This window comes from Pseudoliparis swirei, chromosome 24, assembly GCF_029220125.1.
Source record: "Pseudoliparis swirei isolate HS2019 ecotype Mariana Trench chromosome 24, NWPU_hadal_v1, whole genome shotgun sequence".
Classification (NCBI taxonomy): Eukaryota; Metazoa; Chordata; class Actinopteri; order Perciformes; family Liparidae; genus Pseudoliparis; species Pseudoliparis swirei.
The window spans coordinates 4,587,939-4,612,355 of record NC_079411.1 but is presented as its reverse complement, the minus strand read 5'-3'; the positions used below and the strand labels follow the sequence as shown (position 1 = coordinate 4,612,355).

The 24,417-nt window shown below is 46.2% G+C and overlaps 1 protein-coding gene across 1 annotated transcript in view; it reads left to right on the top strand.

The window, feature by feature from the left end:
- The window catches only part of LOC130190098 (collagen alpha-1(XI) chain-like), a 50,218-nt gene extending 25,801 nt beyond the window's left edge, over positions 1-24,417 (top strand). The window contains 58 exon segments of the mRNA XM_056409293.1: positions 253-294; positions 455-517; positions 637-711; positions 1,230-1,316; positions 1,435-1,491; positions 1,716-1,769; positions 1,870-1,923; positions 2,101-2,154; positions 2,238-2,291; positions 2,380-2,433; positions 2,530-2,574; positions 3,332-3,385; positions 4,045-4,089; positions 4,169-4,222; positions 4,299-4,343; positions 4,746-4,799; positions 4,923-4,967; positions 5,223-5,276; positions 6,106-6,150; positions 6,263-6,424; positions 6,511-6,564; positions 6,685-6,738; positions 6,835-6,879; positions 8,158-8,211; positions 8,301-8,345; positions 8,444-8,497; positions 9,047-9,100; positions 9,195-9,248; positions 9,883-9,990; positions 10,108-10,197; positions 10,288-10,341; positions 10,468-10,575; positions 12,226-12,333; positions 12,458-12,511; positions 12,603-12,656; positions 14,014-14,121; positions 14,213-14,266; positions 14,354-14,407; positions 14,500-14,553; positions 14,651-14,704; positions 14,799-14,906; positions 16,741-16,794; positions 17,378-17,431; positions 17,544-17,597; positions 18,266-18,319; positions 18,401-18,508; positions 18,607-18,660; positions 18,795-18,848; positions 18,939-19,046; positions 19,478-19,531; positions 19,627-19,662; positions 19,741-19,794; positions 20,808-21,085; positions 21,087-21,133; positions 21,299-21,411; positions 21,930-21,998; positions 23,128-23,361; positions 23,454-24,417. Of these exon segments, the coding sequence (XP_056265268.1) occupies positions 253-294; positions 455-517; positions 637-711; positions 1,230-1,316; positions 1,435-1,491; positions 1,716-1,769; positions 1,870-1,923; positions 2,101-2,154; positions 2,238-2,291; positions 2,380-2,433; positions 2,530-2,574; positions 3,332-3,385; positions 4,045-4,089; positions 4,169-4,222; positions 4,299-4,343; positions 4,746-4,799; positions 4,923-4,967; positions 5,223-5,276; positions 6,106-6,150; positions 6,263-6,424; positions 6,511-6,564; positions 6,685-6,738; positions 6,835-6,879; positions 8,158-8,211; positions 8,301-8,345; positions 8,444-8,497; positions 9,047-9,100; positions 9,195-9,248; positions 9,883-9,990; positions 10,108-10,197; positions 10,288-10,341; positions 10,468-10,575; positions 12,226-12,333; positions 12,458-12,511; positions 12,603-12,656; positions 14,014-14,121; positions 14,213-14,266; positions 14,354-14,407; positions 14,500-14,553; positions 14,651-14,704; positions 14,799-14,906; positions 16,741-16,794; positions 17,378-17,431; positions 17,544-17,597; positions 18,266-18,319; positions 18,401-18,508; positions 18,607-18,660; positions 18,795-18,848; positions 18,939-19,046; positions 19,478-19,531; positions 19,627-19,662; positions 19,741-19,794; positions 20,808-21,085; positions 21,087-21,133; positions 21,299-21,411; positions 21,930-21,998; positions 23,128-23,361; positions 23,454-23,600 (4,191 nt within the window). The 3' untranslated portion in view covers positions 23,601-24,417.

Here is a 24,417-nt window from a genome sequence, read left to right as displayed (position 1 = left end):
AGCACGTGGTACTAAACCACATAGAAAAAGCTCAAGAGGATTTCATTATGAGACTCGTTAAGCTGACAGATACATGTGTACTCTGTATTTCCTCAAACAGCTGGTAGACTTTTGACCCCTGCAGCCACAAACACTTTGTTTGCACTAAAGAGGCTCAGCACTAATCTCACCATAAGCCGCTTGAAGTGCACACCTTAACAAACCGCTTCAGAGAAGACCGACAAAGTGCTTTATTCTGTGAAATGTCTGCAGGGAACGCAGTTCACAGGACCTCACGGGCCCCCGGGACCGGAGGTGAGTGGATCTTGTCTTTGGTGTTCAAGAGACCTGCATGTGGGCGAGGAGGTCAAAGGGGGTCACGCTGCAGTCGCTTTACATATGGAACACTTGCAATTACACGTGTGTTATAATTCCACTGTTGAGGGATTCGACTGTGTTGGTCCGGTGTGTTCAGGGAGAGGCGGGGCCTTATGGAGTCACGGGACCGGTGGGACCTCGAGGAGACCCAGGAGAGCTGGTGAGGACCGCCCTCTGTCTGCTGTGTGTGTGTGTGTGTGTGACTGAGTCCACCTCCGCGTAAACGTGTGTCCATAACCGTCCTCCTCCTCCTCCTCCTCCTCCTCCGTCTCCTCTCAGGGCCCGTCGGGGCGGCCGGGCCTCAACGGAGTCGACGGGATACCGGGTCCCCCAGGAAACATCGTGCTCATACCGGTAACTCAAAGAGACGTGTGTGTGTGTGTGTGTGTGTGTGTGTGGCCCGCAGCCTCGCTGGCTGCACTGGTGCTGCTTTCCCAGTTATTTGGTCCCATTAACCCTCAACGGAGCCCCGGGGCGCATGGGACTGTTTGAATGTCGTAACTGAGAAATGTGCTGGCTCAGGATTCTGTATAGGTGTCAATCAAACATTCAATTTAGCTCCTCAGTGTATGTATATATATATATATTATTTGTTTTGTCCATTTCTTTGTGTCAAATCCGTCAGACGTCATTTGATGACCTCTTTAAAATTAATTGACCCTTGACCTTAACACTAACCCTCATGTGACTCACATCGTTTACTCATCAAACCAGTCAGAAACTTCTCTTGTGCCGCATGGAAGCCTCCGATTTGTCCCTTGATTTCCCCCCTCTGCACCTTTTTATGCAAAACTTGAAGAGCAGTGCTACATATTGGCCACTGGGTGGGGCATTGAGATTGACTTAAAAGCATATTGTGTGTGTTTGTGCAGTTCCAGTCAAGTGGTGATTCAAAGACGGGTACGCAGGTGGTTTCTGCGCAGCAGGCTCAGGCTCAGGCCATCCTGCAACAGACCAAGGTACACAACATCTTAAACACACAGAGAGCTCATGCTGGACCGCTGAAGTGTGTGTGTGTGTGTGTGTGTGTGTGTGTGTGTGTGTCAGTGTGTCACTGACTCCTTCCTCCTCTTTTAGATGTCTATGAAGGGACCTCCAGGGGCACTTGGCCTCAGGGGAAGACCCGGACCACTGGTGAGTGAGATATGGTGAAGGATGAGGAATTTGTTGACTTGGAGGATTTTAAGTGCAATAAAGCGTCACCCTGAAAGCAGAGTTGCATGACAGCAGCCGCAGAAGCCGTGACAGTAGACGCCTTTTTAGATCTCGGGTCAAGTCCGATAGGTGGATTCATGTCAACACGCGGCGGCTCCCGAAGCAGCACACCTGCTTGAACAACTGCACGTTTTCATTCCCAGGGTGCAACAGGTCCCTCTGGGCTGAAGGGGGGCAGTGGGGAGACGGGCCCACCGGTGAGTCGGCTGTTCGTCATGGCAACAAGCTCAGCACCTCAGTGCTTCTTGTACAACTATTGAGCTGCTCTCTTCCACCCCCCCCCCCCCCCCCCCACAGGGTCCTCCAGGACAGACAGGTTTCACAGGTCAGGGCGGACGACCTGGGAAAAGAGTGAGACTATTTACTGTTGTTTCTCAATAAATAGCATCCTCTGTGATCTTATTATCATGTTGTCTTATCAGTATTATTCTCTCTTATTATTTGTTGCTCTCCTTGTACAGAAAGGTCATCAAATAGTCTTTTTCTTCGGTTATTTAACTCGTGTGTGTGTGTGTGTGTGGTTTTTAGGGTCGAGCGGGTACAGACGGGGGCCGTGGTGCGATCGGAGAGTTCGGAGGAAAGGTGAAGAAGAGCCGCCGTCACACCGATAACTTACTGACCGCTCCGCCTCCTAACATATGAACTAATCTGAGTCTTTCTCTCAGGGAGACAGAGGCTTCGATGGCCTACCAGGTCTCCCTGGAAACAAAGGACATAACGTAAGTTACCTGGCTGAATAAGTGGGTGGTGCATATTCATAATCCCTAACCCTAACCTCCATATGTGTGTGTGTGTGTGTTTTGTCAGGGGGAACGGGGAAAGCCGGGTCTTCACGGTCCTTCTGGAGAGCCAGGAGAAAGGGTGAGAGGTCACTGTGGTTGTTGTTGTTGTTGTTATTGTTTATGCAGGTTTGTGTTTCAGTGCCAGATGTGATATGTTTGTGTTTTCCACTCAAAGGGCGCTGAGGGTCCAAACGGGCCGAGAGGACAACCAGGCGATGAGGTATTTAAATGCGCGATTATTTGATTTAATGTGGCTTTAATCTCACCAAGCGATCCAAACACAGGCTGCGTTGGTCGAGCCGCACACAGGTACTGACTCTGATGTCTGCGTGACGTCAGGGTCGAAGAGAACAGGGAGAATATGATAAATAAAGTCCACACTAATAGTTCTTAAAGTCGTTCCAGATAAACTGGAGGAGAAGGGATTCGAGCACTACTTCTTCTCCTTCAGAAAGTTATTGTTTTCCTTTGGCCTGGCTTTAATTTGTCCACTGTGAACCCGAACCAGACTAAAGAGAAGAGGAACCAGCCTCTGAGTCAGACTAGCCAGATGGCTCGTTAAAGGGCCGCAGTCAGCATGTTATGTCTCGTCTGAAAGCCTAAAAAGGCTAGAGTGAATCTTTGCATCTAACTCTCATATCTGTATTTCACCTAATGTCAAACTATTAAAGTTATGATTCCTAAAATCTTTCTTTCTATTCCATGATGGACAAAGTTACACACGGTAACCAAATAAAAGAAACCCCATGCATTCAATCATAACAAATCGATACCCATGTGCTGTACTAGTATATTAATGCTTAGTCCCCTCGAAGTCTCGATCATTAAACAACCCTTTGAAGTAAAGAGGATCAGCCAAAGTACTTTATAAAAAGGTTCTCATTCTTATGATGCCTTGTTCAAATTGGTCCCCACAAAGATAAAAGTACAAGGGCACACACTCTATAATATTAAATGAACTGTGACGTGTATTTCAGGGTTCCAGAGGTCTAAACGGCCCCAGAGGTCGTCCCGGGCCCTCGGGCCAGCCTGTGAGTGTCTGCACACACACACACACACACACACACATTAATCACACACATTAATCTCCCTCCTCGGCAGCATCGAAGGACATAACATTGCGGTAAGTATCTCACCATGCAGTGGAAACACCGCTGTGCCCGCCGACATTAATACAGCTGCGGTGTCATATCAGATGGTGATGTTACTGTGGCGTTATGGCATAGGATTCTTATCTCATCTGATAAAACTGCCGTCTCTCTGCCAAAATACAACCTCCGCAAACCAAACTGAGCATTTCTTTTCCCTCTAATTTGCATTTTTTAGAGTCGCTGTTCGGAGTTGGTTATTTAAGCATTAAATGCCTGAAGCGAGGAGGCGGCTGATCATTTTCAGGTTAATCAAGTTTGCGTGAAAAGCCTCAGGAACATCTCCGTTAGAAATACAAGGCGATGCCCCCTTTCTATTCATTTTCATTAGTCTGACAGGAAAATATATATTTTAGGAATAGAGGGTTCAAGCAGAAAATGAACAGCCTACAGGGGAATGGCTTGCTTTACAGAGTTGACGACGCGCAGTCTGCTTTTCAAACCGATGCCTCTCGATTGACCTTTTGAGTTTTTATTAAAACGCTCCGTTTCTGTCACTCAAGGACGCGGTTCGTCTGAACTCCTCCTCTCTCTCCCCACAGGGCATTCGGGGAATTTATGGCGTTCAAGGCTCAAAGGGAAACATCGTGAGTATCATACGGGTAGTTGTCAGTACGGATGAGCCCACAAATATCTTCCCGTGACATTATTTCCTGTTTGTAACAGGGAGAACTGGGGGACATCGGAGCACCTGGACAGCAAGGCAACCCCGGCATTTTGGTGCGAGCAGAGAACAGATACCCGCAAAATGAACTCTGTGGCGCACAGAAACACTAACGCTGCATCTCTCCTCCAGGGTTTCCCCGGTCCTCAGGGGTTAGTAGGGCTGCCGGGAGAGAAGGTAAGACGCTTCTATTCCCAGCGTTCGTACGGTCATGGAAAACCTGGAAACTGGTTATTTCCAGGCCTGGAAGAGTCCTTGAAAAAAATGTAATCCCAAAAGTTTGGAAAAAGTCTTAAAAAAGGTGTTATATTTGATGTTCATTTACACAGTTTGATTAAAAGAATAAACATGTATATAAATATTTCTGCTTTTAATCAGACTATTGTCTCTCATTCATCTGTGTCGTATACTCGTGTGTATATACCGAGATTTCACCAAATATTTTATCATGTTAATTTGGTTTAAAGTCACGCAAAAGTCACGGGAATCCATCGGTCAACATGAGGATGAACCCCGTACTACGATGTTCTCCTGTGGGCTGAAGGAGTTGAGATGGATCCTCTGATCTTTGCTTCGTAGGGGCCTCAAGGGAAGAAGGGGAGCCACGGTTTACCAGGAAACGACGGGCCCTCGGTGAGTAGACGCATGTTCGTGCGACTCTTATTGACACGAAGCATTCCCTCGTCCTTCATCCCAACTTTCACCGTCACAGCTGCACGCCTAACGTCAGATATTAACCCGTCTTCTTGTCGTCAGGGTCACCCCGGAAGAGAAGGCACTCCGGGTGAAAAGGGGCTGCCGGTAAGTCTGCTGTATGCATGTTGTGTTGCTATGGTTACAGGGAGCTCCATGGATTCAACCGACAAGATACGGCACGAGCCGGGAGGTAGATTTAGTTTAAAGCTTCGTGCTAAGCTAAGCCGACACCGGCTGCTGGCTGTAGCGTCATGTTCAATAGTAACGCTCTCGCCTGAGTCTCAACAAGAAAACTAATGATCCCAAAATGTCCAAATATTCCTTCTGATGTGTGTGTGTGTGTGTGTGTTCTTTGTGTAGGGTCCTTTGGGAGTGCAGGGCCCTGTCGGTTACCCCGGACAACGAGGAGTTAAGGTGGGAAACGCACACGCAAAGTATCCCCGTGACTTTCACCGATCCTCTGGATTTCACCCTGATGAATTTAACCCCTCTAGGATTTCACCCTGATGACTGTCACGGTAGTTGAAGAAATCTCTTGAAACCTCATTCTATAAATCAAAAGAATAACAACGAGCCACTCCCACTCCGGCGAAGGAGTTGAAGTGTCTCGGGGTCTCGAGTGAGGGTAGTGAGCGTGAGAGATGGAGTGAGGGAGCTCAGACGTCAAGGTCGAAGGAGGCCAGACGAAGTGGTCCGGGCATGTGATCAGGGGTCCCACAGGCGCCGCCCATTAGAGATCTTCCGGTTGCGTCCAATTGGCCCTCCGGACACTCTATGTACCTTGCGTGGTTTCCCATCAGGGTCGTCTGTATAGCATACCGACCAATGCTATGGGTCATTTCCCAGGTATATGCAGTACGGTTGACCCCTTTTCCACCGCTGTTGCTCTTTTATTTTCAAATAAATGTTCTAGTTTTTTTATGAACCGCTTTTGAGGAAGATTGAAGAAAGGAAAACACATCAGGGTCCCCCAGGAAGAGCTGGAAGATCGGATGAGAGGATGACGACGGACGAGTAAGAGGGGAAACGAGGTTTACTCTCCAAGACGTCAACACTTCGCCTTCTCGTGGTCAAAAGGATCAGCAGCTTGTTGTTTCTCCTGCCGCCTGTCAGGTTCCATGGCAACGCGGTTTGACGTTCTTGCCTCCTCGTGAAGATGATGTCATCCACAGCCAGCAACGGAGTTTCATCATTTCCTGCCGTCTTGTTGACTTCCTGTTTGGGTTTCTCTCCCGTTTGACAGGGAGCCGACGGAATAAGAGGATTGAAGGGAAGCAAGGGTGAAAAGGTGAGAGGGACGGAGAGGATGTCTGATAATAACATTTAATATATCTGTATATATATATATATATATCTGTGATCGTATGTTCTGTTTCTAAATCAAATCCTCCCGTCTGCAGGGGGAGGACGGTTTCGCCGGGTCCAAAGGAGAGATGGGCGCCAAAGGGGACGACGGAGACAACGGAGTGACAGGGGGCCGGGGGGAGGACGGGCCCGAGGGGCCCAAAGGACACATGGGGCCTCTAGGAGACGCTGGGTCTTTCGGTATTTTTGGAGAGAAGGTACAAAGCAAAACGGATAAAAGAAATATACTTTAATTTAGATTAGAAGTTCTTAAACTTGACGAGTCACTCCGGATGTTTCTCAGGGGAAACTGGGAGTTCCTGGTCTGCCGGGGTATCCAGGGAGACTAGGACCAAAGGTGAGATCAATGAAATGACAATAATAATCCATGATCCATGATGTGAATCTTAATGATGTACAGATATTGTCGATGTCATGTATTCAAAGTGAACGTGTTCTCCTTCCTCCTGCTCCTCAGGGCTCGAATGGATTCCCTGGCTCGCTCGGAGCTGCGGGAGAGAAAGGGAAGAAAGTGAGGACGAGGTTTAAAAAAATCACCGTTGTTGATATTGTATCAGGAAATCCAGAGTTGTCCCGTTAATGTTCCGTCTCGTTTGGCGCTCCTCAGGGTCCTGCAGGACAATCAGGCGGCGGCGGCCAGCGCGGTCCCAACGTGAGTGATGAAATGTCTCAAAGCCTTCCAGAGTTCAGTCGGCAATACGTTGCACGGAAAGAGAGATCATAATAATTCTGCAAAAGAAAATCAAGTTGAGCTCTTTAGAAAATATCCAGAACGCAAAACCAGGCGAGTCGGATGGAAACGGAGAGTTAAGTCCCGCCCCCTCTCCCAGATTATCCGCTCATCCATGAGTTGTCCGTTTGTAACTCGAAGGTTTTCTGGTCTTGAGGGCGGCGGCGCACTGAAAGCACCGGCCAGTGTATTTGTTAAAACATTTTTAATTTTTGATTTTCAATTTATTTAACCAGGAAATGCCTTTGAGATTAAAAAAAAATCTCCTTTACCAGAGTGTCCTGGCCAAGACAGCAACAGCACATTACACACAGTTTCAGACAAACAACATAAAACAGTGACAGAAAATATTTTTAAAAAAAGAAAGATAATTTTTTTGTTCACAGCATGAACAAAACCAAAACTAAGAATCATATTTGAGCAGCTTGTCAACATGTTTATGAGTATTTAACTCCTGCTTCCATGAGGCATTAAAGACTCATGGGACACTGTATGTTATTGTCTAATTGAAATGGTCATTTTACTGCATCTTAAATGTGTAGACTCCTTCAGTTTACTGTTTATACACACTGTTTATATAAATTATACATATCCACTGTACTTTATATCTGCATTGCACTTTTTTTATGTTTATACTCTCTCTCTGCACTGCCTCAGTCCAATAAAGCTGAATCTGAATCTGATGCAGGTCAGTAGTAGATACACACATTAGGTAATTATTAGGTGTGAACATAAGTAAAAACAGTGCCTCTCTTCTGCACTACACCTTTAAATACAAGCGCTGTTAATGGTTTAATAAAGCAGTTATAACTAATAATATTATAGTAACACTGTATCATGAGATATTGCATCATGTCAGTGGATTAGAGGTCAAACAATGTGTTTGCTTTCGTGTCTTTCTTTGTTTTGTTTTGTTTTGGTTCACTCGCATGACATTTACAGACGTAGTGTTACTATTATATTATTAATTATTGATTTAGCGGCTAAAGAGACGAGAGGTATTTTACTCAGGTGATGGTGGAGAACAAACACGGAGCTAAAGGGAGAGACTCCAAATCTGTGCTAGTGTTGCTCTGTGTCTGCTGTGTCGAGAGGCAACAGTTTGTCAACAACAACAACAACAACAGCCATATTGACTCATCAGGTGATAATACGTTGTGCGTCACTCTTCTGGTCTCACTCGTGTTTCCTCCCCCGCAGGGCGCTCGAGGCGGCAGAGGGGCGAAAGGGCCCACCGGGAAATCAGGAGAGAAGGTCAGCTGACTCTCCTCTCGGCCAATAGCAGCGCCCCGTCGGCCGCGCCTCTCTCACGCTCTGCTCCCCTCTTCCTCCATCTTCCACAGGGCTCCTCCGGACACGACGGACCCCAGGGATCTCCTGGAGAGAGGGTAATAAAAACACGGAGAATATGTGTTGTTATTAACCGATTGACCAGCTGACCGACCCGTTGTGACGGCTGCTTCTGTCTTTAAAACGTTCTTTTTAGGGGCCTCAAGGGCCGCAAGGAAGAAATGGAGAGCCGGGACCTAAAGGATCGGGCGTGAGTTGTGACACACACACACACACCCACACACACACACACATTTAATGTTGATGTATTGGTTATAATCTTTAGAGATACTCCACCTCTCCACCCGCCTGTAAATATAACATACTCCCCCTTTTCCATCGCTGTTGCTCTTTTATACCAAACTCATTTGATAGTTTTTAATGAATTGCTTTTTGAAGATGGGAACACGATAACAACAAACTAAGTGCACCAGCGTAACTTCTCCCTCTTCGTCCGTCTGCCGGCACAATCTTTCAAAAAAATACCAACAGTTCCAACCCTCGGGGAGCGGAGAGTGACCTCTGAGATGGTATCGGATGTTTTACATTTGTCGTCAACGCCGCGGCTCGGATGGCAGCCGGTGTCTTGTTGCGCTGCCGGCTGAAAGCGGTCAATATTTCATCGTGCTTAAGAAAAAGATATGCAGCCGTATGAATCACCTCCAGGTGACGGCTCAGGCGGCGAGGCCTCCGACAGCTCGCTGAATAAAGGGCTTCTCATCCTGAGCTCCCATTCCTGTGTGTGTGTGTGTGTGTGTAGGGTCCAGCTGGGAAAGACGGACTTCCAGGTCACCCAGGTCAAAGAGGAGAGCCGGTGAGTGAGGGCAAAGTTCACACACACACACACACACACACACACACACCTCCGCCTGATCATGTTTTCCACCCATCTTTCTTTGTGACTGCAGGGGTTCCAAGGCAAGACGGGGCCTCCGGGACCCTCAGGTGTCGTGGGGCCACAGGTGAGGTCAACTATGTGACTTCTGTCTATGGAGACGTGTTCTTTATAAACTGTGTACAATAGATAAAGGGCGAGAGACGAATGAGGAGCCGATGCCGTGAGTCACACACGTGGTGTTTGTCGAGTGAAAAGATAATATTGCACGTTAAGAAAGTAGAATTTTCCCTTAAAAAGCTAAATGATACGACAACAAAGAAAAGAGAAACTAGGACTTTATTGACTTATAAATGTATCTTTTAAATATGGCACCATTTAAACGGGCTTATATAGATAGATAGATAGATACTTTATTAATCCCCAAGGGGAAATTTGTCGTCACAGTAGCAGCACCAATAAACTAAACACACAAGAATAAAAAATAAAATATAAAAAACAGGGATGAAAGATATAGGAGTATACAAAGTAAAATATAAAATAAAATGAATATGTGTCTATAGGGGACATGAGGGACTTCATCTCTCTATGTTACGACTAACCCGACGACCTGTGTGTGTGTGTGTGTGTGTGTGTGTGTGTGTGTGTGTGTGTGTGTGTGTGTGTGTGTGTGTGTGTGTGTGTGTGTGTGTGTGTGTGTGTGTGTGTGTGTGTGTGTGTGTGTGTGTGTGTGTGTGTGTGTGTGTGTTTGTGTGTTTCAGGGCAAATCTGGTGAATCCGGTCCCATGGGCGATCGAGGTCACCCAGGGTCACCAGGTGTACCTGGAGAGCACGGTTTACCAGGGGCTGCTGGGAAGGAAGGCGGGAAGGTGAGACGCCACACACACACACACACACACACACACACACACTCTGATTGTCGACGTCTCACAGATTCAGTGCTTAAGTTTTGATTGTAAAATGCTTGTTTTGTTGTTGTGTCTCAGGGGGATCCAGGTCTATCTGGGACCCTCGGGAAGAGTGGCCCCCAGGGACTGAAGGGGTTCAGGGGGCGCAGAGGAGCCCCTGGAACCATGGTAACGCACACAGAGACACGTACAGCAAACGCATCGATATGACGAGTCCTTGTTACTGTTATGAGCTCACATGACGTGTGATCTCCCCAGGGACCTCCGGGTCTGAAAGGAGGATCCGGGCCGACTGGATCCCAGGGGACCGTCGTGAGTTACCGGCCGCCTCCTTTCTGATGTTTCATAAAACACGGTGACGACTGCAGCCGCTTCATGACGCTGCCTCGGTGCTTTAAACCGCCGAGACGTTGAGGGAGCTGCGTGTCCCGTGTGTAGGGGTCGACGGGGGAGAGGGGCCCTCCCGGGTCGGCGGGGGCCATCGGGCAGCCGGGTCGGGCCGGAGCCGTCGGAGGACCCGGATCAATGGGAGAGAAGGGCGAGCCGGTAATGACGTCTCCTTTCTCTACCTCACTGTGTTTAGTACTCACTGTATCACATGGTTTAGACCAGGGCTGCTCAATACGTCGATCGCGATCTACCAGTCGATCGCTGCGTAGTATTGGTAGATCGCATGACATAAAAAAAAATTGTCCCGCCCCCCTGTAATTTTCTCTATAGATATACAGATTACAGCAGAAGTAATGTAAGGTCCCTTTTCTTAAAGAGCACGTCTTTGTTCTTTTATTAAACGTCTGTTATTGATCGTATCCAAACAACAGCATGTCATTTCTGTCTCTATGTGTCGCGTTAACACTTCTCGGCTCGCCGTCTCGCGCGCCGCAGAGCTCCGATGCCGGCGTGTCTGCGCGCATCGGGACGGGGCAACCCAAAAAAAGTCACTTGCACCCCCAAAAAGTGTTCAAGAACACTTTTTTAATTTCTTTATGTAGGAAATGAATTCCCTTTTTGTTTCTCTTTTATATATAGTCCTTGGCAATTCTCATTTCTGAGAATCACCTTCCCACCCACCCGTTTTGTGATCTCACAGCAGAGCCCGCCCACCCCCTTCTCCAATTCAGCCACTTCCCTGGGTGGAGGGGGGTTTCTGTGAGATTCACAGACGTAACTTCTGCTGGAAGTCACTGCTAGTTACAGACTCTGGTTCGCTGCTCCGTGACGTCACTACACACTAGCGACGTCACAGCACAGAACCAGAGTAGGCCTACATGTCACGTGACAATGTTTCCATGGTGACTGTAACGGATCCCCGTATTTGAATCGGCGTGAGACTTACTGCTGGTGAACTTCTTTATTCTCTTTCTTTCGGTGAATACAATTGAACCAACAATCTTTCTTAAATACCTCCTTGTCACCACCGTAAGAGCATTAGCCTCATACGGGACCATTCAAACTATTACAACTTTATATGAAATGCGCATCTGTCCGTAACATTTAGCCGTACCGTCAAGTTTGAATTTTAACATAAAATAAAGGTGCGCTTCCTTTTAACATTTCAAAATAAAAGTCCGATTTAGCTCTAAGAGGAAATAGATTAAAACATATACAAAATCATTAAAACAATACAATATAAAAAGGCATACATCAAAACCAATAAAGCAGATACAAAAGAAGGCAATCAACACGAAACAATACACCTTTTAAGGGTTATTTACAGTGACAATAGCCGTTTCTCAATTCAAAGTACACTGAGTACAGACTTGTGTTCTTTTGGAGTCTGGTCTTCGGAGTCCAGACTCCGAAGGACGGGAGGACGGGAGGACGGTCTTTCTGCGATTGGAACAGCAGCTAACTTGATGACGTCACCACATCAGCTGTTCTTGCTCATGAGTTTACTCCAATTTTTCACTGTAAATTATTTTTTACAGTCAAACAAAATATGACAACCCTGCTTTTTCAGGGTTTGTGTGTATATAAATAAATAAATATAAATATATATATATATAACATATTATAAGTAGCTCGCATGCTGAAAAAGTGTGAGCACCCCTGGTTTAGACTGTGTGTGTGTGTGCGTGTGTATGTATGTGTGTATGTGTGTGTTTGTGTGTTTGAATGTGTGTGTGCGTCTGTATGTGTGTATTCAGCTCTAATGCAGAATAAACACCAGTTTAATGTGTGTGTGTGTGTCTCCAGGGAGATAAGGGTCCGGTGGGACCAGCGGGTCACGATGGAGAACAGGGTCCCGTGGGGCTGCTCGGGGCTTCGGGCCCCACAGGCCCTCCAGGAGACGACGGGGATAAGGTGAGCTGTCTGCGAGACAGAGAGAGTGTGTGTTTGTGTGTGTGTTAGTGTGTGTTAGTGTGTGTGTGTGTGTTGGAGTGTGTTTGTGCTGCGGTGAATCATCCAGCGTCCTCTCTCTCCACAGGGCGAGCAAGGCGAGTCCGGGCAGAAGGGCAGCAAAGGAGACAAAGGGGAAGGGGTGAGTCTGGAGCCGAGGCGGCCCGGTCGCCACGGTAACCACAGCCGACCTGACCTCGTCTGATTGTTTCTCTCTCTCTCTCCACTCTCAGGGCCCACAAGGCCCCACCGGCACTCAAGGTGTTATCGGGCAGCCAGGACTCCCGGTGAGTCCGACCTCGTCTTCGGTTCATCGCACGCAAACACGCCGAGATGTTTATGAAGTCCATATTTCATATTTCATGCGTTCACAAAACCAACTGATGAGCCGTTTCCCACCCTCAGCGTCTGGTCGCCGTGACTCTGGTCCGATTCATTGTGAAAGGGATAATAATGACATGCGTATTTTCCTTTTTTTCTCATTTATAATGATCATAATTGTCCTTTTTCTCATTTTGGTTTCACAGTGATCATATTTACATTTCATTATTAGTGGATTCACGTCTTACAGCTTCTCCAGAGGTTTTCTTTCTTAACATTAGCTTTAGTTATTTAAAGTTTGACATGTGGAGCTTCCACCTCTGATATAGAGAAAATTAATAAAACGCAAGTTGTTCGGATGAGATAGAATTATATGAATAAAAGTAAATATTGGCTTTCTGTTCCCAGTCCTCTTGATTCAAATATGAAGAAAACAACAAATGTGGTCTTCGACTCTTTCTCGTTGAGCATCCTTAAAAGAATGAATATAATTAACATAAACATTACGTCTCGGCCACTTAATCAGAACGAAGACCAGAGTTTAAAAACTACAATTTACTAAAATGAACTACAATTTGTGGCGACCCTTTTCGTGTACGAACCTTTATGTGAAAACGCAAATCTCTGCCGGTCTGAATACTTTTGTTGAAAGATATTCGCAGCTCGGTCGTTATAAAATCCATAAGCGTATCCCCCCAAAACAAATGTAACTGCGTGTTTCACCAGCGACTTGAAGCTGCTCTCGTTAGCGTGACCAAAAAGCCCAAACATCACACTTTTTCTTTCCTTTTATTTGTATCAATCTTTCCTTTCTGCCAGTCCTATCCAATCATAATCTTTCATAAACCATAAGCTCTCGGTACTTCCTGTAGCCCAGGGGTGTCAAACTCATGTTCACCGTGGGCCCACATCCGCATCATGGCCGCCTCTTAAAGGGCCGGTTGTAACAAGTAGATAAACGTATAAACTCCCCAACATATCGTTAAATAACTCTCGTCATTTAATTATTGTTTATTTGAGTATAGAAATATTATACATCAAAAAATGTCTCTAGTATTATAACATAAATCCATTTAATTTGAAACCTTCAAAATAAAAGCACGGGATATTTTTCTTACATTTTTTTGAAGAAAAGGTGATCGTATGTCTTTCAAGCCGTCGGGGGGCCACATAAAAAGACGTGGCCCTTGTGTTTGACACCTGTGCTGTAGCCCCTTCACTGTCCCGCCAAAACAACCGGTTTCAACCGGAATTACATCACATTCGTGTAATAAATCAAACGTGTAAAGGTCATAAAGACACTCCCCCTCCTCTGTGCACCAGGGTGTGGACGGGCAGCTGGGCCCCCGGGGCCAGCAGGGCATGTACGGCCCCAAAGGAGACGAGGGACTCCGCGGCTTCAAGGGCTCCAGAGGGCCAATCGGATTACAGGTGAGACCTGAGGATGTGGACCACTGAAGCGACGTCTCCAGAACATGACGGAGTGATGATGTCATCCCTCGTGTGTGTGTGTGTTTCTCAGGGCATGCCCGGCCTGCCGGGGGAGAAGGGCGAGAGTGGACACGGGGGCCTGATGGTAAGCTCCGCCCCCCGATTCCCCTCACATGTTCCCCTCGCATGCACTCAAATGAATAAAACTGATGATGTCCACGCCTGGTTTTAGGGTCCGCCTGGTCAGCAGGGGCCCTCTGGTCCTCAAGGGTCCATCGGGGGACGGGTGAGTCTCGCCGTGATGTTTCCGCGTCCTCGTTGAGTCGTTGTTCTCTTTGACATCTGGATAAACATGGCGACTGCTTCTGCTCCGCCAAGGGTCCGGTTGGCCGCCTGGGGATGAGAGGACAGCCCGGTGTTGTTGGAGAGAAGGTACGGACCTGGACTGTTCCAACTTGTGTGTGTGTGGCGTGACGGCGTTGTCACTTCCTGGTTGTCATGACGCGTTGTTCATCCCCCCATCGCTCAGGGGGAGGACGGCGAGGCGGGCGACCCGGGAGCAGCCGGCGCTCTCGGAAGAATGGTGAGTTTGTTTGCTCGTTCCAAGGCGCCTTCAAACGTGCTCCCACACTCCTTCATCCTCTTCATCGCTCACCTCTGCTCCTTCGCCACTTTAGGGGGCACAAGGAGACCAGGGGGAGAAGGGAGACACGGGCCTCTCAGGGTCAGCCGGTCCACCAGGAGCCAGAGGACAAACGGGGGAGGACGGGGCCAAAGGCAACTCTGTAAGAACCACCATCCCAACACTGGCACTATGTATATATATATATACTGTCACTATATATATATATACTCTTACTATATATATATACAGGACTGTCTCAGAAAATTAGAATATTGTGATAAAGTTCTTTATTTTCTGTAATGCAATTAAAAAAACAAAAATGTCATGCATTCTGGATTCATTACAAAGCAACTGAAATATTGCAAGCCTTTTATTCTTTTAATATTTAATATTTTTTTAATTGCATTACAGAAAATAAAGAACTTTATCACAATATTCTAATTTTCTGAGACAGTCCTGTATATATACTGTTACTATATATATACTGTTAATATATATATATATACTCTTACTATATATATACTGTCACTATATACTGTCACTATATACTGTTATACACTGTCATTATATATATATATATATACTCTTACTATATATATATATTGTTACTATATATATACTGTTACTATATATATATATATATATATACTGTCACTATATATATATATATATACTGTTACTATATATATATATATATATATACTGTCACTATATATATATATATACTGTTACTATATATATATATATATATACTGTCACTATATATATATATATACTCCTACTATATATATATATATACTGTCACCATATATATATATACTCATACTATATATATATATCCTATATACTCTCACTCTATATATATATATACTGTTACTATATATATATACTGTCACTATATATATATATATACTATCACTATATATATATAGACTGTTACTATATAGATATATATATACTGTCACTATATATATATATACTGTCACTATATATATATTTACTGTCACTATATATATATATACTGTTACTATATATATATATATACTGTCACTATATATATATATACTCTTACTATATATATATACTGTATATACTCTTACTATATATATATATATATATATATATATATACTCTTACTATGTATATATATATACTGTCACTATATACAGGACTGTCTCAGAAAATTAGAATATTGTGATAAAGTTCTTTATTTTCTGTAATGCAATTAAAAAAACAAAAATGTCATGCATTCTGGATTCATTACAAATCAACTGAAATATTGCAAGCCTTTTATTCTTTTAATATTGCTGATTATGGCTTACAGCTTAAGAAAACTCTAAAATCCTATCTCATAACATTTTAATATTTCCTCAGACCAAGTAAAAAAAAGATTTATAACAGCTGAGTGTTTGTCAAGGCTCAGGAAACCCTTGCAGGTGTTTCAAGTTAATTAGACAATTCAAGTGATTTGTTTAATACCCTACTAGTATACTTTTTCATGATATTCTAATATTTAGAGATAGGATATTTGAGTTTTCTTAAGCTGTAAACCATAATCAGCAATATTAAAAGAATAAAAGGCTTGCAATATTTCAGTTGATTTGTAATGAATCCAGAATGCATGACATTTTTGTTTTTTGAATTGCATTACAGAAAATAAAGAACTTCATCACAATATTCTAATTTTCTGAGACAGTCCTGTATATACTGTTACTATATATATATATACTGTTACTATATATATATAGTAACAGTATATATATATACTGTTACTATATATATATACTGTTATATACTGTGACTATATATATATTGTTACTACATGCTGTGACTACATACAGTTACTATATGTTGTTCCTCCATCCTGATTGAACTCCTGGTGGTAGAGTCTCTGCTCTCCAGCTCCATGAACTCTCAGGCTGTATAAATGTTGATACGACAGAAACACGTTCATGTTCTTCGACTTGAAGCTAACCCGGCTCTCCTCCACTCAGGGTCCTCCAGGTGTCACCGGGGACCTCGGGCAGCAGGGAGAGGCCGGGCCCAACGTGAGTCTCTCTCTCTCTCTCTCTCTCTCTCTCTCTCTCTCCTTCTCCAAATGATCTCTATCGTTATGGAAACATCCTGAGAAATTGCCAGACATGACCGAAACGGTCTTTCTGGGATTAATAAAACACAACATGTTCCTCTGAAACATTCTGTCTCTGTCTTTCTGAAGGAACACTTTTCTGTGATAGAAAAACGCTCCCGGAACAAAACCCACGACATGTTTAAGGGGAAATGAAAGATCAATACACTGAACGATTTACACTAAAACAGTGCGTGTATTTGTTTTGGTTGTCTGAAGCTAGTGTGTACATCTTTATAGAGAACTATTTTATTTTGAAAAGATTTATGGAAAAGCCATGGCAACGACAACAGACGGATTCCTCAGTATCCTCATGGAAGTATTTCACTTTTAATTGGATCTCTTGAACTTTTCCTTTGTGGAGAAACTTAACAAATGATCAACGGGCCTGGGTTTTATTTCTCCTCCTTAATATGTCTCATAATTAACAGCTTAAAGACATCTTCAAATATATGATCTGCTGTGTATCTATGGTCTGCCCACTCTCTGTGTGACCTCATCAGGGGGTGGACGGTCTGCCCGGGTCGAAAGGAGACGCAGGAGACCCCGGGACATTGGTGAGCTCCTCCCTTCTACGTCACACACCTCCACATCCACCACGCTCTTCACACCACGAACTAGAACGATGCGGTCGTCATGCAACTCAATGAGTTCCTTCCTGTTTCTCAGGGGCCAATGGGAGCAGCAGGAGAAGCCGGACCATCCGGACCCCCCGGGCGAAGGGTTTGTGTGTTTTTGTGTTGTTGTGAGGACGAGGTTGAGGGTATTTTTTATTAGTGTATTCGCAGTGTGTTTCACGTTCTTTGTCATACGCACAACAATCACAGCGTCTCCAACAAGGCTGATTAAACATGTATACACGGTCACACTGGGAGTGTTAATTTAACACTTAATCTAAAATGTTAAAATATCAACATTTGATATACAATTTAGATTTAGAGAAACTTACCAGAGTCTTTCCAGAATTAAAATGTTGTGTGATGAAACTCAGTTTGAAAGGAGAAGGAGGGGGCGGAGCTTCCCAGAGTAACAGTGAATGTTGTCATCAACACTGTTTTTTTTACGCTTGCTCTAGTTGTAATAACTCTAAGAGAGTAAATTCACTTCAACACTGGATATTCTACTCAAACATGTCTAACTCTAAATATTTACACCAACACTGAGGGCTTAATTGGTTGTATTTGCTCTTGTTGTAATAACTCTGAAAGAGTCAATATACTTTAACAATACACTGGGGAATTTACTGGGGGAAAAAAGGTGAACAATATTTGACTTTAAACATAAAATAGAGTGAGTTAATTTGAAAATATATGTTGAAATGTAAACAGGAATGCATGTAATGTGTGTGCATAATATTAGTTTACATTTTTTTTAAAAATGTTCCTCCTCAGGGCCACTTGGGAAAAACAGGGAAAGGAGGAAAGGACGGCCTGAAAGGAGCGAAGGTGAGGAAACTCTCTGAGGAAGAACGACCTGTACGCTCGCAACTCCACCAAGGTCACCCTGTTCTTTGTGTTTTATTCCAGGGTGCTCCCGGTGTGGAGGGGCCCATCGGGAAGACGGGGCCCGTAGGCGCCCAGGGACATGCCGGCAAGTCAGGCCCTCAAGGGTTAAGAGGGATCCCCGGCCTGGGCGTAAGTCAGGAAGAGCGACGCAGTTGAAGCGGAGCGGGGGGGAAAAGATGGAGGTTACAAGACTTGTGTGTGTGTGTGTGTGTGTGTGTGTCTCTCAGGGGGAGCAGGGTCTAAATGGACCGCCCGGTCAGACGGGACCCCCAGGCCCCATGGTACGAGGACTCACTCTCATGACGCAGGGAGAATATAGTTTTAAATCCAAAAAAGAGAAGAAAGTTAAATGCTTCTCTGTCCCAAATGTTCAACTCTCCAGCGTTTTAATCCCATCATAACTTTGTCCCTTCAGGGTCCATCGGGATTACCGGGATTTAAGGGTGACCACGGCAAGAAGGGAGACAAGGTGCGCGCATCCTCAACAACACACACACACACATTGGCTCTGACCTTCACCCTGACTTTGACCTTGAGCCTATTGGTGTCGCCTGTGCAGGGTCACGGCGGTCTCATCGGTCTGATCGGGCCACCGGGGGACGTCGGAGAGAAGGGCGACCGAGGACTGCCGGGGACCCAGGGCCTGCTGGGCCCCAAAGGAGACGGGGTGATGCACATGTACACAAACAGTAGACGCAGGCAGCAGCGACACGCCCATCGTTAAGGGACAACGCCGGCAATATCATACACAGGGTCCATAGAAACCTGGAAAAGTCATGGAATATTTAAATGGTTATTTTCAAGGCCTGGAAAAGTCCGTGAAAACAATTAAATCCCGAAAATGTTGGAAAAGTAACGGAAATGTGTTATAATCAGAATATAAGCCGGCATACGCTCTCAGAACGCACCTCAACTGAAAGCTGTGGTGGCCATGGCAACAGTAGCTCAGGGATAACGAGATTTCACGAAATGTTTGGTCATGGAAATTTGGTTTATAGTCCTGGAAATCCAGAGGTCAACATGTGTGTGAACCCTGCCTCTACATTTCCACGTGTTCTGGTGATCTGACTGTTTGGGTTCTGTCGTGTTTAATTTCAGGGTCTAGGCGGCTCCGCCGGGCCCAGCGGCCCCCCCGGCCTCAGTGGTCTCTCTGTGAGTACTCTAAATACTCTCGACATGCAGAAGTAGATTTCCCGGGACGTTGTTCTTCCCTCTGAGCGTCTTTAACTCTTTGCTTCCTCTCGCAGGGCGCCGGCGGCACAAAGGGCTCTAAAGGGAACCAGGTACCGTGATGCTCTCTGCTTTCTTTGATTTGATTGGTCAGTTCTGTCATTGAAGGAATCCCTTTGCTCTGTGTTTAGGGTCCGATCGGTCCCAGAGGAGACATCGGGCCTGCGGGGCCTCCGGGTCTACCAGTGAGTCCTGCTGGCTCACATTCAACCAACCAGAAACTCTCAGAACTTAGAAACAACCAATAAAAGCACACGTTTGTCTTGTGCTGCGTCCTCAACCGGTCACCAACCCTATGCGCCTCCTCTCCTCTCTCCTCTCTCCTTTCTCCTTTCTCCCCTCTTCTCTCCTCTCTCCTCTCCGCTCTTCTCTCCTCTCCCCTCACTTCTCCTCTCTTTTCTCGTCTCCTCTCCTCTCCCCTCACTTCTCCTCTCTCTTCTCTCCTCTCCTTTCCTCTCCCCTCCCCTCCCCTCTTCTCTTGTCTTCTCCCCTCCCCTCTTCTCTCCTCTCCTCCCTCTCATCTCCTCTCCCTTCACTTCTTCTCTCCTCTCCTCCTCTCTTCCCTCTCCTCTCTCCTCTCCTCTCCCCTCACTTCTCCTCTCTCTTCTCTCCTCTTCTCTTCCCTCTCCTCTCTCATCTCCTCTCCTCTCCCCTCACTTCTCCTCTCTCTTCTCTCCCCTCACTTCTCCTCTCTCTCCTCTCCTTTCCTCTCCCCTCCCCTCTTCTCTTGTCTTCTCTCCTCTCCTCTCCTCCCTCTCCTGTCATGTCCTGTCCTTTCCTCTCTTCCCTCTCATCTCCTTTCCTCTCCTCTCCTCCCTCTCCTCTCCTGTCATGTCCTGTCCTCTCCTCTCTTCCCTCATCTCCTCTCCCCTCACTTCTTCTCTCCTCTCCTCCTCTCTTCCCTCTCCCCTCACTTCTCCTCTCTCTCCTCTCCTCTTCTCTTCCCTCTCCTCTCTCATCTCCTCTCCTCTCCCCTCACTTCTCCTCTCTTTTCTCTCCTCTCCTTTCCTCTCCCCTCCCCTCTTCTCTCCTCTCCTCCCTCTCCTCTCCTGTCATGTCCTCTCCTCTCCTCTCTTCCCTCTCATCTCCTCTCCCCTCCCCTCTTCTCTCCTCTCCTCTCCTCCCTCTCCTCTCCTGTCATGTCTTCTCCTCTCCTCTCTTCCCTCTCCTCTCTCCTCCCCTCCCCTCCTCTCCTCAGGGAAAGCCAGCTGCCGGCATGTCCCCTCTGCCAGACCACAGACGGAGGAGGAGAACCCACACCTCGGTGGACGGCGCCGCCCTCCAGGAGGAGAAGGAGGAGGCGATGGGCCGAGGCCGCGAGGACTGGATGCAGCGGGATCAGGCGCAGCAGGGCGGTCTGACGAAGGAGGAGAAGGAGAAGGAGGGCCAAGGCATGGAGGAGGTGTTTGCGTCTCTCTCCTCGATGAAAGTAGAGGTGGATGGTCTGCGGAACCCGCAAGGGACGTTCCACAGCCCCGCGCACCTGCAAGGAGCTGTGGCTGCTCCACCCGGAGCTCCCCAACGGTACCGGTCCCCATCGGAGTCACAGCTACCAGCTTATCTCTCTGATACCATCTGTCTGGTTCTGTTCGGGGTTGACAGTTATTAGTCTTGAGTTTTGTTGACCCCCCCCCCCCTCCTCCTCCTCCACCTCGACTCTCCTCTCTCTCTCTCTCTCTCTCTCTCCAGGTGAGTACTGGATAGATCCCAACCAGGGTTGCCATAGAGACTCCTTCAAGGTGTTTTGTAACTTCACTGCACAGGGAGAGACGTGTCTGCAGCCTGGCAAGAAGTTCCAGTCGGTTAGTTCACGCCCCCACACACACACACACACACATACGCCCACACACACACACACACACACACATACGCCCACACACACACACACACATACGCCCACACACACACACACACACACACACACACACACACACACACACACATACCACACACACACACAGATACGCCCACACACACACACACACACATGCCCACACATGCCCACACACACACACACGCCCACACATATGCCCACACACACATGCACACACGCACACACACACACGCCCACACACACGCCCCCACACACACACGCACACATGCACACGTGCACACACACACACACGCCCACACACACACACACACACACACACACACACACACACACACACACACACACACACACATACACACACGCCCACACGCACACATGCACACACTCCTGTTCCAAGCCAACAGGAGCCTGAGTGGAAGAGATTAAACTATTCAGTCGTCCTCACCTGGGTGTTGATTCAGGGATCCTCTGTTTGTTTGCCACCAGGTGAAGTTGGCAGCTTGGAAAGGGGAGAAGCCCGACAGCTGGTACAGTCAATTCAGGAAAGGAAAACGGGTACGGTGCGATGGTCTGTGCGTGTGTTTTCATACAAGACTTCACGTCGAAGCATTTCAGATGTGAAACGGTTTAATCACGGCTTTGGTGGAACGCTGATTCGCGGCACTTCATTTGACTAAGTGGGTACTCAAAGCAGCATTCACGACATTTGCATTATTGAAAGTGATCTACAACACGGCTCAGTTTTATTTATTATTAAATCATGTATCACTACAGCCAGCAAGGATGTAACAGGGGGGAAAAACTGCATGAGAAAATTAGCGGAGGCTTGTTTTTCAAGCTCCTCCCCTTAAAGGAGTGACGTACCCGCCCACCACCGTGTAAGGTACTCCCACAAACTATAGATATTTTAAGTTAAAAACAACTACTTCTCTGAAAAACTGAAACAAAGCACCAAAGGTTAACTCAAAACTAGCTCACGCCGATGATTCACAATGTTCATCGTAGTTGGGAGAAGATATTAACTGCTTATTGGCGTTGAGCCGGATCAATCAACGTAGAAGGGTTATAAAAGAGATGTCGCAACTTCAAAGACCTTTTTTATTGAGGAGAGGGAAAAGCAGATGGTATTTATAGCTGCTTTAACTTTATTAGACCAAACGGGTCTTCATCGAGGTTGATTTTTATTCGACTGCCCCCTTTAAAAATGTGAGTCTTTTAGATATTTCCAGGCCGCCAACTTAACAAGAATTTGTCCTTAATGATGCTCCTCGTTAAATACAAATATATATATATTTTATACACATCCATCTTCATCCAAACAAGCTTTTTAGTCCAGATTAAACATTTTCTACAGACGTTCCTGATTTTCAGAAGCCAGCTTTGCGGAGTCACTGACCTCCCCTCTAGCGCCACCAGCAGGTTGACATATTTGTCTTTTACTAAAACTAGTAAAAACATTATGGATGAATAAAGATTTTTTTTTTAAAGGCTAAATTGCGATGCTTTATTGGTAAACAATGATGTTGGGAAAATGTCAAAAATTTGACGTCAACTAAAATGTCGCCCGTTTCGTGTCATTTAGTGGTAATGCTGTTTTACACTCCTCTTTAATGACAGTATTGAATGTACACGGCTCTCTGTCTGTGTACTTTACACACGTGTGATTCTGGTGCTCTCCTCCTAGATTACTTACTCCGGGACGGACGACATTCCCGTCCACGTGGTCCAGTTGACCTTCCTGCAGCTGCTGAGCGCCACGGCCCACCAGACCTTCACCTACCACTGCCTCAACTCGGCCGGCTGGCTGCACGCCGCCGCCCACAGCCACCAGCACGCGCTGCGCTTCAAGGGCGCCGACGGCGAGGAGCTGACGCACGAGAACACGCCCTACATCAGCGCGCTGTACGACGGCTGTCAGGTGAGCGCGAGCGCGTACATTTCCGTCATGTAGTATATATATGTGTGTGTGATCGTTTGTGATCGTTCGGCCCGTGTCGCTCGTCCCCGCAGACGCGCTCGGGGCAAGAGAGGACGGTGTTGGAGTTCGACGCTCCGCTGTCCAACACGCTCCCCATCGTCGACGTGGCCGTGCCTGATTTCGGGAAGGGGAACCAGAAGTTTGGTTTCCAAGTCGGTCCGGTCTGCTACAACGGTTGAGCAAGGCAGTGGGGGGGGGGGGGGGGGGATTACAGCAGGATTAATCTAATAGAGCCATGGACACTTTCTACATGCAGGGAGAAAACGACACGCCCACAAGACGGACCTGGTGCCACATATTTATAAGTTGATTTACCTACAGCAGTGTTCCTTCAACAGTCACTCTGACACAGACTTTCATTCCCTCTCCTTAATCCACCTCCTCTCATGCACCCTCACAACTCGAGAGCAGTGCATGAATGCGTCGACTGCCAACCTCATCCTCACTCACACACAATTTGTATTTTCTTCCTCTCCCTCTTCGGAGGAGTGAGCGGTGCTCCCATTGTTTCATCCCTCTCTGGTCATAACTGTATTGATCGCTGCATTCAGGTCCGATCAATATACAAGTCCACCCACACTTTGATCAGTGAGTCATCTTCATACATGCAAACACGCCTTATTTCAGCACCCAACACGTTGTTCTGTGATTTCATCAAAACCTCAATTTGCTGTGTTGTTTGTTTCTTTCTTTTTGTTTGTTGTCGTCATTTTGTCGTTACGAGGATCTATTATGCGATGTGTATTTGAGTGTCATTCATCACGGTGCTATCATGTGGTCCTCGCGGAGTACATTTCTTTTGTAAAGGGGAACTGGGGCAGTGCATTTTTTGTTTTTTTTGTTTTATATAAAGTGTGAAGCCTTGTTTTTATATTGTTTTCAACAAAACCAAACTGTGGCACACGATGAACTCGACGTCTTTCTGTGTATAGTTGTGTGGGGAAGTGACTGAGAAACATCTTTTAATAAAAAGTGCATCATGTACATTTAACTTAA